Source organism: Acanthochromis polyacanthus, chromosome 18 (genome assembly GCF_021347895.1).
Source record: "Acanthochromis polyacanthus isolate Apoly-LR-REF ecotype Palm Island chromosome 18, KAUST_Apoly_ChrSc, whole genome shotgun sequence".
In the NCBI taxonomy this organism is placed as follows: Eukaryota; Metazoa; Chordata; class Actinopteri; family Pomacentridae; genus Acanthochromis; species Acanthochromis polyacanthus.
Genome location: NC_067130.1, coordinates 17,216,017 through 17,228,786, shown reverse-complemented (window position 1 = coordinate 17,228,786; position 12,770 = coordinate 17,216,017). Strand labels below are relative to the sequence as shown.

Below are 12,770 nucleotides of genomic sequence, written 5' to 3'. Positions count from 1 at the left end.
TTAGTGCAATATGGTGTCTTCGTGCTTTGGTTAAATCAACAGCTGTAAAAAAAATGTTGACCTACTGTCACATTATAAAACTGATTTGACAAAATTGTTACCAAACATTTTGTAACATTATGATTTATTCAATGCTGTATTATCGTTGTTTGCCATTTTGTTCCAGGGCTCTGCAGCAAGAGGGACCCAAAACTATACAAACTTCGTGCTGCTAAACCAAAACAATCTACTGAATGACCCTGAAAAGCTCTTGAGAGCTGAAGGAACTAAAAAGTTGAGTTGATTGTTACACAACATGTTTAACACAGCTATTTGATAAGTTTTTTATATATAAAAAATTGTACAGCCTTAAAGCTGAGAAGTTTAGGCGCATATTTATAAAAGACACAAGTGATGAAGCTGGAACTGATTCTGCTGATGGTGCTAGGCTAATGCTACCAGTATGAGGTAAGTCGGATTATTCAACACTCTGCTCCAACTCGTCTCATCTCTATACAAGCGACACAATCTGCAAAAACTGAAAAAGCAGCACAGCCTTCTCCACTAATCAGGAAATGAGCTACTTCTACAGTGGCTCATGGTTAATGGCAAGGTTAGGAGACACAGATTAGGAAGCAATGAGAAGTAATACTTTAAGACATGGCCTATAGTGTGCAATAACACTGACAGAAACAGACGAACAATAGACGGTACTGGAGGAGTAGAAAAGACAAAGTGTTCAATCCTAGTCAATCGATCTCACAGTATACAGGAGAGCATTGTAACATCATGTGATGCTCTAACGTCATCACTCCTATTTGTATTGTACATTTTTAGTGATAGTAAAGCTTATGAATGAAGTAACACATTTAAGAGTGAAAAGTTTACTGCCATCACGTGGTGTTAATAGGTCTACTTGACTACTTGTAATTACATCAGGAAAATGAGGCCATGGTGAGTAACATTGTGTGTTTGAGTAGAAAACACCCAGAAACTGCTTGACACAGAACTGGAAACATGTTTCAGACAAAACATTTACAGATAAACATTTTTAATTAATCCGTACCTCTTGTTATTCTGAAAAAAATAAAAGTTCTGCACACCTCAATGTAACCTCAAAGCCATCAGGAACACAGCTGTGACCTACAGTCACACTGCTCTCTTATTATAGATGATCTACCACAACTGATGCACTGCCAAAATGTTCTGAGCGGAACTCACACATATTAGGATGTTTATTACTGGAGGACATACATAAAAAATAAAAAAACACAAAACAGTGCTATCAATACAACTCTATGGCCCACTTCTAAAACAGAAATATGTTTAATTATTATGATCAAATTCCATTGATTTTAACACAAGCTGTATTTTGTAAAGCTAAACCCATGAAGTTGTTTCAGTTTTATTTTAATCAACTAACAGCAACTTAATGTAATCAAATAATGTGTTTGTTTTTAAACAGAACTCTTCAACTACAGTTTCAGCTGTTCTAGTTTCTCGTGACATTACTCTAGGCTGTAAGAAAACGTGACAGATAATTCTCATTGGTCTCTAACATTTCTTTGACCAGAGGATTAACTGAGAAAATATTTGCCCAAATCTCTGGTAGAGCTGTAGCAGCAATCTACAACTCAATCACCTCAGTAAATGGCTAAACACTGACACCAACTTCATCTGCAATGATCAAGTTAATGAATTGTGGCTGACAGCATCTGTTAAATTGAATGTAACACAATCTCGAGTCAACAGGTCCTCTTTAATATCCTGCTGCAGGCAAAGCAGTTGATGTTGTCGGGCAGAACGACAGGTTTGGTACGGTTGAGCTCAACAGGCTGTGTTTTTGTGCTGAAGATAAGAAACAGGATCCAACATGAGTCCAGTAAGTGATCAAATGATTGATTTTCTGGTGTTTAATTGGACCCAGCAAAAGACTTCCAGCTATTAAGGTCAGACTATAAATAGGTTAAAGCCGTCTCTCAACCACAATGACTCATGTGGAAAACAGCTCCAAATATGGTGCAATCTATCACCTCTGTAGCCACAGGTATGGTTTACACTGACACAAATGCCCCTCATAATGGAAAGAGTGAGTGGAAAACTGGCATGTTAATGACATAAAAATTTCAGTAGATGGCTCTCTGTCACAGGAAAACCTCTGAGAGCACAGTGCTCACTGAGGCAGCATGGATAGAAGAGTCTGGTTTCTCTTCAACAAGCGTTTTCCAAGGAGATGCAAACATTACAAATCATTATCACAAACAAACTCTTTATTTTTTAAACAATTTTTAGCATATTCCTTATTCAGTTTGTCACATCATGCACCACACACTAACACATTGAGATCAAGCACACCAGTGACACATCAGGCAGACTGAGCTCCAATCAGCAGAAATACATTTTACAAAATATAGATGCATTGATGTCTGCTTTTCTCATGTTCAAATGAATAAAAACATCTATTTCAATAAACTGCACCTATGATGAATTTGCAGCAGTCATATCAATTTTGTCATATCCAAACACCATTACTATGGTTACCAAGGTCACCAGAGGTTCCGCTGCTCTGTATATAATTGGGTGCAGTTGGTGATCTCACAGCAGCCTGTTAGTAATGGGTCACCTGCATTACAATATCTGCCCCCTCTGGTGGGGTGAAAGCAGCAAGGTGTCATGGGCAACACCTTTCTCCACCATGAAATATATCAAACTAAAGCAGAATCGATGTCTTTGCGCAGCTTAAAAGCTGTAGCTCACTCGGCATATCAGCGGCCCGGTCACACCTTTAATAACCGACTGAATAGAAATCTGGCCAGCCAACCTCAGCAGAGTTTAATTCAATGCAGACAGACGGTCTTTTCTGATGACAAGATTATTGGAATAGTGGTGAATTATGCATTTGACCCTGCAATGTAACAGTCACTCTACTTTCCAAAGTGACAGCGGAATGAAAGCAATCATTCAGACTATGTAAATCACACTTTTCAAGAACCACTCTATAATCAGACAGTTTAAGAAGACTCTTCACTTCAGTAGCGTGTTGTAACTTGTTGAATTTGCATGGCAACGGTTCTAAAGTGAGGAAATCAAGGACAACATCCATTTTGAAACTTGACTTAAAGCACTGTTTTGAGTCACCAAAGGCCATCTGAGCAGGCTTTTTCACTATAACATGGAGGAGATGGTCAATATGAAAAAGTAGCTAGGAGAGTCTGAGGAATACATTTTGGCAGCACAAAGTCAAATTTGATGGCCTCAGGTATATTCTAATGTCACCATCTCTTAATTTATGGTGATTTTTATTAGTGCATATTTTAAAGAGTTTGCTTACTTGATTGTAAACATTTAGTTAATTACTGTTTTTTGTGCTAACCCAAAACCTGTAAAAAAAAATAAATAAAAACTACTTCTATTACTGACTCATCTAAAGTTCAATTAAAAAACCTGTGCATAATGTGACTTAAATCACGTGAATCTACTGAATCAATTCAACTTCTAGTAATCTCCTGCAGTAAAACACGATGTAAACAAAGATTAATCATTCATTCATTCATTCATTCAGTTAAGCCATTAAATGTCTGTGTGACAATTACATATAATAAACGTAATTGAGTAGCAGCCACTTAAAAAAAGCTCTGCCTCTAAATTATTTCCTTACTGAAACAGTTAACAGAGATTATAGTGATGAAATATGAACAAATATGAAATATTCAAAACAATCTTCTCAAATGAAGAAGAAAATCTATTCTGATGACAAAGTTATGATGAAAATCAGCTTGTACAATACACTGAGAAGCCCAAATATGGCTAATAATTTATTAACACAAAATGATAAACAATCTTAATAGCTAACTGGAAAATAAAAGCACATATAAATAAATATCTGTCAATACAGCAGACAAACTCTATGAGCCACAATTCTTTCCAGTTTGAGTCCAAATCAACACCACATATAAAAACTGTTTCTCTCAATTTCAGTATTATTTATCATTTTAGGCTGAGTGTTGTATAAATTTGATGTGTTGTGAGGGATACTTAAAATCTAATAAATTTATGACTTTTAAATAATTTAATTAATATTCATTCACATCATGCCACTGTAAAGCTGAAATGAAAATTTTTTATCTTTTCCCATCGTCTGCAGCATTTATTTTTGTTTTCCCTGATTCATAACAAGATAAATGAATGTAAAAAATATGCTGCTGTGGTTCTGATGCAGTCACATTTGTCTGTTTTCACTATGTTGTCTTGAGTAATCTGGCTGGTTACACATCTTGAGTATTTGCCCATTTAAACTGCAGAATAAATGTTAAGAAGTTCTGTTTAAATCAATATATTATAATTATATGTATGTAAAATGTGCATTATATTCAGTTGCCAGTTATTTCGGAACACCTAGCTTGAATGAACGCAGTCAAATATAGCAATGCTGCAATAAATATTCTATTTTGAAACTGTTTCAGAGAGCATTTTGGAAGATGTTCAACTGTAGTATGTTGAATTATATTGCAATACACAGAGATGTGTTTCTGTTCTTCTCGATACAGTTGTGGAAAAAAGACATAGAAGCACCTGTTGGTATACAACAATTCAGCAGCCTACAGCCTGAAAACTGACCATACAGCTGAATCGAGATTTCTTTAAAACATTATACTACTTATGAAAATGAGGGTTTATTGCACTAAGATTGCATTAGTTTTCAATGAGTGTATCTATAAAAGTGGCAACTGAGTAAGGATTGTAGTGATATTATCTGGTCCCCAGTAAAAGCTACGATGAGCTTCAAACTCTGGTCTAATCACTCAGAGAAACTGAAGACATGCACAAGTGTGCAAACCTTTAAATGACTTATCAAGCCACTCAATTTAAATTAGAGGTCTCTTATTGTAACATTCAGAATGGTACTTACAAACTGCCTCTCCTGGGAAGACTCAGCTCCTTCTGTAAATGAAGAGAAAAGAATTTTAAGTACACAAACTACAGTGATACATGAAATGTAGCATTTTTGTTACTGGTTTTCTTTGTGTTCATTTAAAGTATTTGTCATCGAAGTGCAACACGCCCCAGAAGTAAACACTGAAAGATTATTTTGGGTTATTTATGCAAAGCTGAAAGATGTAACAGATACAAAAGCTGCTGTACCATTTGCAGAAGACAAATATCAATCTTATACTGATTGTATGTTTAAAAAAATAGCATTAAACAAACACCAAAACCACATTAATATTGAGACCAAGAAAGTGAAAATTAGGGAAGCAAATGCGGTTCTGTCATAAACCTCAATTTCCTCTGTTATTCTGCTGCAACAGCAGCTTTCCAGCTTCAAAAACAGCCAACATATGGAGGAGCAGGTGTGAAACGGTTACATCCATTCCCAGAGAACTGGAAGAGATGTTTAAAGAATCTGCATCTGGACGTCAAACTGTTCACTTAAGACATCCAACAGCTGAAATAAAATACATTTGCATCTACTGTCAAATCTTGACATTTCAATCAACAAATCTAAATGTAAAGTTTACTTCACTTACTTTCACCTTGTTTTAATTTGGTGTAGACTAAGTTCACAATACCTCAGTCTCTTACAAGTGTGAATGGCCTGTTCATGCAGTGTGAATGAAACTTGATTGTTTGCCTTCTTTTACGTTCTTTAAATACTGTATTCTATATGGAGCTGAAGCCAGCTGTAGAGGACAGAGTTACACAGAGGTCAGGATTTACTGTGCAGACTAGAACAACCCAGAAAACAACAATGCCCTCATTGATTTCTGGAGGGATTATGTGGTTTCACAATCTTGTTACTTAAAGAATAATACCGCAAACAATCATTTGCAGTGTTGTAAAGTCCTTGAAGTCATTCAACAATTTTGGGTAAATATGTGAAAACACAATAGCCTCATATTTTAAAAAGCTGTTTATTTGCATTCCTGAAGGATGTTGTTCATGGTTGAACATAAAATGTGAGAGGAACAACCATGAAAATGAATTGTTTCCCCCCTTTTTACCCTAAAATGTTCACATCTACACCTGTGTCCATTATTCATAACTTTATAAAAGTGCTGTACAGCACAAAAGGCATTTTTTGGAGATCTCTGTACTTCTAGTGTTAGCTTTGCTCTTTTCATAGAGGTGCATGACTTTATATTGCAGCAAAACATGGGCCTACAGTGACAGAAAATGTGACAGGAGCAAAAAGCAAGTGTATAGCATACAGCCCGCCATCTCTTGTAAAGCTACCTCTTGTTCAACTTAGAAACCTTTTCATTTTGATTGACTTGTGCTGCAAGCTATGAGACTCTGATTCCACTACTAGCCTTCAGTAATTTGGTAGTTATATACTACACATGTGGAAAGAGTGAAACTGGATGTTTGTTTTGTTGCCTAACATCACCTTCAATGTGTGAATCTGTAGTACATTTAGTATCTACAAATGTGTAGTTCAGCTTTTTTTGGTACAGAAATTAGTTTACATATGTCATTATAATGCTCCACAGAACATATTTCTCTGAGAGCTGCCAGGAGTAAGTAAAACACATTAGACCACAAATGCTGCTGCTGCTACATCTGCTGATGTGCCAGCACCACATGAACAGTCATGCCACAATGACAGACAAGTACACCGTGTACAGATCACTACACCCTTCTTAGAATCAACAGTACTATTTGTTTAATTACAGTCGACTGTTGTGAGGAAATGTTCATCATATTCAGAACATTTCTCTGTGCTCAGTGTTGTGAGACAAATAAAAAACTCTCCAGCTCTGATTATTTCAAATCCCTCCGGACTGATCAGCCCTTCTGCTGGGAAACAGCTCTGATGAATAACCAGGCTTTGGATCCGTATTGTTTTGTGACTACAAATCCTACCAATCTGATCATTACACATTTCATTGTCTAATAATTACCTGATAAGGGTGAAGTCCTGTGTCTCAAACAGTGTAGGACACAGAGTTGATGTGTATTGGCTGCTACAGTCAGCAGAAAAAGTGCTAAGCCCCACTCCCCCTCTGCTATCAATTAGGGCTTAATGTCTGGCTTCCCGTGCTGCCTACAGAAGGCCAAGGGCACAGAGTTTCCTTGAGAGACATGACCACAGCTAACACAACACTAATTACTAAGCAGCGAATGATTTACATGGATGGAATATCCACCAATCACAGCACAGCAAATCACAGAGGGAAATCTATAGTATAAATATATGTATCCATGTGAAACCAATTCACGTCTCACAAAAGTATTCAAGTGACAGAAATATGTTCTGATGGCTTGTCTATACATGTTTTTGATGCTTGATGCTTTTGACACCTTTCTGAGTAAGCAAAGCCTGTGCAGAGAGGGAGAGGAGCCTTTTACTGACAGCAAATGTATTCAGATAGCACTGCGTGACATGATTTTAATGAAACCGAGCGGTGAGACACATCCAGCTCTACCTCTAACTAATATTTGGTTTGTCTTTGTCTCAGAATTAGGTTTCCTTGAGTACATAAAGCAGCCCTGACCTAACACACATTGGGAAAACAAACGAATGCACTTATTTCACAAACAATGCTCTCTTTCAGAAGATTATGCAAAACCATAACACCAGAAACTCTGAGCATACAGGAACAAGTCACAGTTCCTCAATAAGGCAAAAAGAATTCAACATATAGAGAAGATAAGTTCAGTTAACAACAACCCACCGCTACACTTGCCACTGTTATCCTTAAACTCTAAATTGCAATTCTAAGCTTTTTACTAAATCAAATACCAATTTTCCTACTGCTTATGTTTCACACTTTTCAGCAGTAGTAATTGTGTCACAATGAAAAACTATAGAAGAGTTTTATTAAGATACTGCTTGGAGATGCAAACGAAACAAGTCCCGCTGCTGATATCTCACATTAAATGCATTTAACCGAGGAAACTCGGCATAGGAAATACAATTTATTGTTCACTGTTTGACAGTGGATTCGTTTTAATATATCAGTGTTGTAATAGAATCTGTATAAGAAGAAGCTAAAGTGTCCTGTTAGATGAATAGTTGCAGGTGACAGGCTGCACACAAGCTCCTCAGCTTGTAACTAACTGCTTACACCGTGTCCTGCTGCTGTGTAGGAAACCAGTCGCAGTGTGTCTAGCATGAAATCACATCAAAGTTGCTCTTCTCACAATGGGAAAAGACCAATTATTGGCTGGCTTGTTAGTTAAAACTATGGAACACTGTTTGGGCTCACTGCAAACACAAGTACTGTAGCAGCTACTGTTCTGCTGTATTTCTGACAAAGTATCTGCTCAGTGAGTGTTTGCTTCTCGGGGAGGAATATATTGATAAAACTAAACCACACTTTTGAGAATAAAACTGAAAACTGTTGTTGACCACATCTTGCCAGCCAGACTTGTTTGCACTTCTGTTTTTTTTTTTTTTGTCATTGCAAAGTATCAGAGCTACAAAAGCATCGTTGCACCGCAGTCTTCATTTTGCTTCCATCTGCTGCACTATAAGATCATGTCATGTTTTGCACTGCTCCCTGACTGCGTCTTCTGGCCTCAGAATCCTAATAATGTCCTGTTGAGTGTTTAGTGAAACCATTATTTTAGAATCTTGTAGTGTACAGAGAAAACAATATTTGTGAATTTTCTTGTTAGTGTTACACAGCTAGCCTTGTAAATCTGAAAACTCTTACATGGCATGGCTTCACGCAGGATTGAAACCTCAGTCGAATTAAATGTGATAGATTACTCAGGAAATTTGACAAATTTGTCAAACCGTACAGTTTCTTTACTCCAGCAAAAAACAGAGAGATTTCTGCAATCACAAGGGCATTTTTCTGAGCAAATTGAAGAGGAAAATATTAGCAATAACACAAAACATAAATAAATAATAGCACTGAGCTACTCTTTCACTGTTAAAGAAGTATATTATACTATTAAAGAGTAAAGGCACTCAGTCCTGTTTGGCTCCCTTATTGTATCTTACAGACTGGGAAGGATGAGATGTACATAACTGAAAATACAAAATGAATTGTAAAAAGTCCTCTTCGACATACACAGACATGGTGATTACTGCTGCAGTGGAAATAAAAGCAGGACAACAGACAAAAGTTTCTGCAGAACTATTCATTGTTAATGTGGGAAAACTCAGCACCTCTGCTGAAGCATCAATCACACTACAACTGTGTATTACAGGTTACTGCAGTCTCTCACAATTATTTCTTTTCTTGTTACTTTCTCTGCAACAAACCACAAATTATGAATCGTGTTATTCCTCTTTCTTGTCATTTGTACCACGGGTGAGTACATGTCACTGGCTGTTACCATGGGAACTGGCTCTTTGTTTAGTCTGGGGGTAAGTTAGGTAACTTGTTAGGCTTACAGTTAGTCACTAAAGAACAAAATTAAGACTCAACTAAGCTGTAAGCAGTCTGAAATAATCAAGCTTTGGATACTAAGGATTGGTCCTTTAGAAGAAGATTGGAAACATTTTTCTTTTCTCATTTCATCACAGTGTCAGTGGACTTGACCTCTTGGTTCACGGTGCCTTACAGATATTTCTCTTGATGTGGTCAGAGTCAGATGGGAGTCTGAGCTGTGTCTTAATGTCACGGTCAAACAGTGTTCCAGTCTCACACTGCTGCAAAATAAACAGCTCCAAGATCAGGCCGGAGAAATGAATACATGGAGACACTGTCAGGGGAACTGTACTTCCAGGAGCTACTCCTTTTTCAAACCTCTCATATAAATGCACTAAAACATTTTCACTTACACTTTTAAGTCTTAATAATCTAACTTTATAATCTCTGAATAGCGATGAATGTTGTCTGAGACACGACTTACAATTTGATAACTTCACATTACAAATTTATGAGATCCACTTCTACAGCTTTGAGTGATTTTTTCTCTTCAGCTGAAGTGCTTCATTGGGTTATTGTTGGTTCAGCAAGTCTTCAGAGAATTCTCACTCTGTTTAAACAAAACACAAACTTCACAATGATCTTTTAATTTAAATCTCCCAGTTACAGTTCAGTGTTTTTCGATAACATCTGCAGTATAGCTTTGAGACACATCTTTTGTACATAAATGACAATATAAAACCTAACTGGTTAGACTTGAATTTAAAACTTTTTATTATTATTGAACATCAACAGGCTTGGCATGTCTTATGCTTAACATAAATACAAGTATTTCCATTAAATGTTATGATTCTGTATTAGATGTGGAGTTGTCAAATAGGCAATACAAAGTGAGAGTAATTACATAAAAACCTTTCATCTTGCTAAGTGTCAGTCGGGGTAACAAACCAGCGATGAAAGTAAATCTTGTACATTTAATCATTTGTTTATCCAGTAATCTTTTCAGTGCTTGAGCAATAACAATTGTGACACGATGAACCTGAGAGTGTGTTTTGTTCTACGGGGTAAATGTCAACGAATGCCTTCTAGCAACAACATTTCATCTCCGAGACACGACATCAAAGCGGTGGTATTGCTCTTGTAAAAAGGCCTATGTGTAATGCTTCATTAATAATTCCCCTTGATTTATTTTGGATTTTCCTACATCTCAAGATCAAAAGTGCACTTAGTTTAACTGTAGTTTGCTGCTGACTTGCAAGGAAATCCCCGTTCTCACATTAAATCATAATGCCATGAAATCAGCACCTTGAGTGGCATCAGTGAAAGAGACGGTAAATTGTTCTTACCGTATCTTGACGCTGCTATCATTAATTTTTTGTGTAATTACAGAGTGTACAGGACCGATGACTTGACAAGATACACTTTGTAATTACTGATTAGGTGTAAGAAAACTCAGTAAATTGGGGCCTTGAGCTGTAAATTACTTGGGTAATGAAGAAGATGTAAACTAACACGTGGACTGAAAATTCTATTAAAAACGGTTTCCTGTTATAACCGTTCACAGATCAAATTGTCATTTTCTATGACTGGCTTGCAGCCCCATTATCAGGAGACTCAGGCAGGGTGCACTTTCTTTACTCTTGAAAACAATGAGAGTCTAAAGCCATGCGAGCAGCAGTGTGAGGCAGCACTCAGGCACAGCAGTGCTTTGAGCTGAATGCTAAAGCAGCATGCTAATATAATCACAGTGACAATGTTACCACCTGGTGATACACGGGTGTGATATTAACATGTGCAAAGGAGCACAAAACACAAAGCGCAACTGATGCTGATGGGAGGTTTTGCAGGTATCTGGTCAAAAATCGAAGCAATGAATAAATTAAAACCCTAAACCTAATGATGGCGCGAGATCAAAGTGAAGGGATCACAAATAATTATGGTTCATCTTGAAAAAAGTCAGAGGAAAGTAAAGTGAGTCGGTGAACTCATTAGGACTTGTGCTCTGCACACCATGAATGCCTGAGATGTGAAGATGCTCCTTCAAACAGCAGAGACAGAACACAGGCCAGCGTCGTCTTCACAGAACCATGTGTGGTTTGTGCAACAGATGTGCTGGTTTCTGTCACCACTGTCTCGCTATCCTGACCTAAAATAAACTCTACTGGATGACATGCGACTTTCTGATGTTCTAGGGATAGACGGATATCAGTTTGGCAAGTTATTGGATCCAATATTCAGCATTTTTCTGATTATCTGTATCGCTATGTTAGTTTCCAATCAATTTGTGACAAAGCAAGCGAGGCTGCCTCTATAGTTGGCAATCATCATTCTGTGGTCTTCAGCTGCTCAAAGCACTGACTGGTTACAATTCATAGCCTGTCAACATTGAAGGATATATGTTGAAGTTTTCTTTTAATTAAACTTATCTAAAGTATGAATAAGTAAAAGCATTTCCGCCAAGTTTTGTTGGAGTTTGTGTGCTTTTTTTAAAATTCTGACATCTTAATTTTTATTTTTTTCCTGCAAATATAGATTTATTTTAAATATCAGCAGTAAGTCCCCTTGATTACTAATGTTGGCATTGATATCAGCCCTGAGAAAAAAATCTAGTGGTAAACTCCCATGATGTTCTGTTTTCAATTTCTATATTTTCTCTTTTCGTCTTTGTTAGATGTGTATCAGACTTAGAATGGGCATTTGGGGAGTAAGCACGATTGGTTCACATGCAGTAAAGCCAATGAGCCTGTGTCACCTTATTAAACAGAAATTCATGTATTTTCCTGTTATTCTTGACTAGTGGAGAAACAAAATGATCTTTTATGTCAATTAACAAAACAAGTTACAAAAAAATCTTTGTCAACTTAAAGCAAGTATTTTGATAAGTGATGATATTTTTATTATATCTTTGTTTTTAGCCTTATTGAATTTTTTAAATTGTAGTCCTGCTCCTTCTAGACCTTACTGTATCCAGCTGCTGTATCATTTAAATTTACCCAGTCAATAAAGCTTATCTTATGTGTTTTTTCTTGTTATTTTTAATGCAATAAATTATCTGAACTATCTGCTGGTGTAATATGTATATATGTTGCTTCTTATTCTTTGCAATGTTGGATGAATAAAGCAGTCAGATTAAGGCCGTCATTTTTGGCACTGGAAAGTGTTTTTTTAAAATATTAAATATATATATATGGTCAGTTGCAGGCTGAGTGCTTGGAAACTGCGTTAGGAAACATTTAATTCACACAAACATTCAAAGAAAACACTAAAACTTGAAAACTGAATGTCATTGTCAAGTGGGGCCATTACTTGCTCAGTGGAACTGTTTGTGGTTTTGTCACACAAGAGTTGTCAGATATGTAAGTGAACTGGTCTTTGGAATGGGAGAACAAAAAGGCTTCTGTAAATCTAAGCTTCATCTTACCTAAACACTGTTTCGAAGCACGAGACGCCAAGTGTATGTGGAGA

The 12,770-nt window shown here is 36.7% G+C and overlaps 1 protein-coding gene across 1 annotated transcript in view; it reads right to left on the bottom strand.

Moving 5' to 3' along the window:
- mast4 (microtubule associated serine/threonine kinase family member 4) overlaps positions 1–12,770 on the bottom strand; it is a 138,953-nt gene that overhangs the window by 61,955 nt on the left and 64,228 nt on the right. Inside the window, 1 exon segment of the mRNA XM_022197238.2 lies at positions 4,889–4,920. Within this exon segment, the coding sequence (XP_022052930.2) occupies positions 4,889–4,920 (32 nt within the window).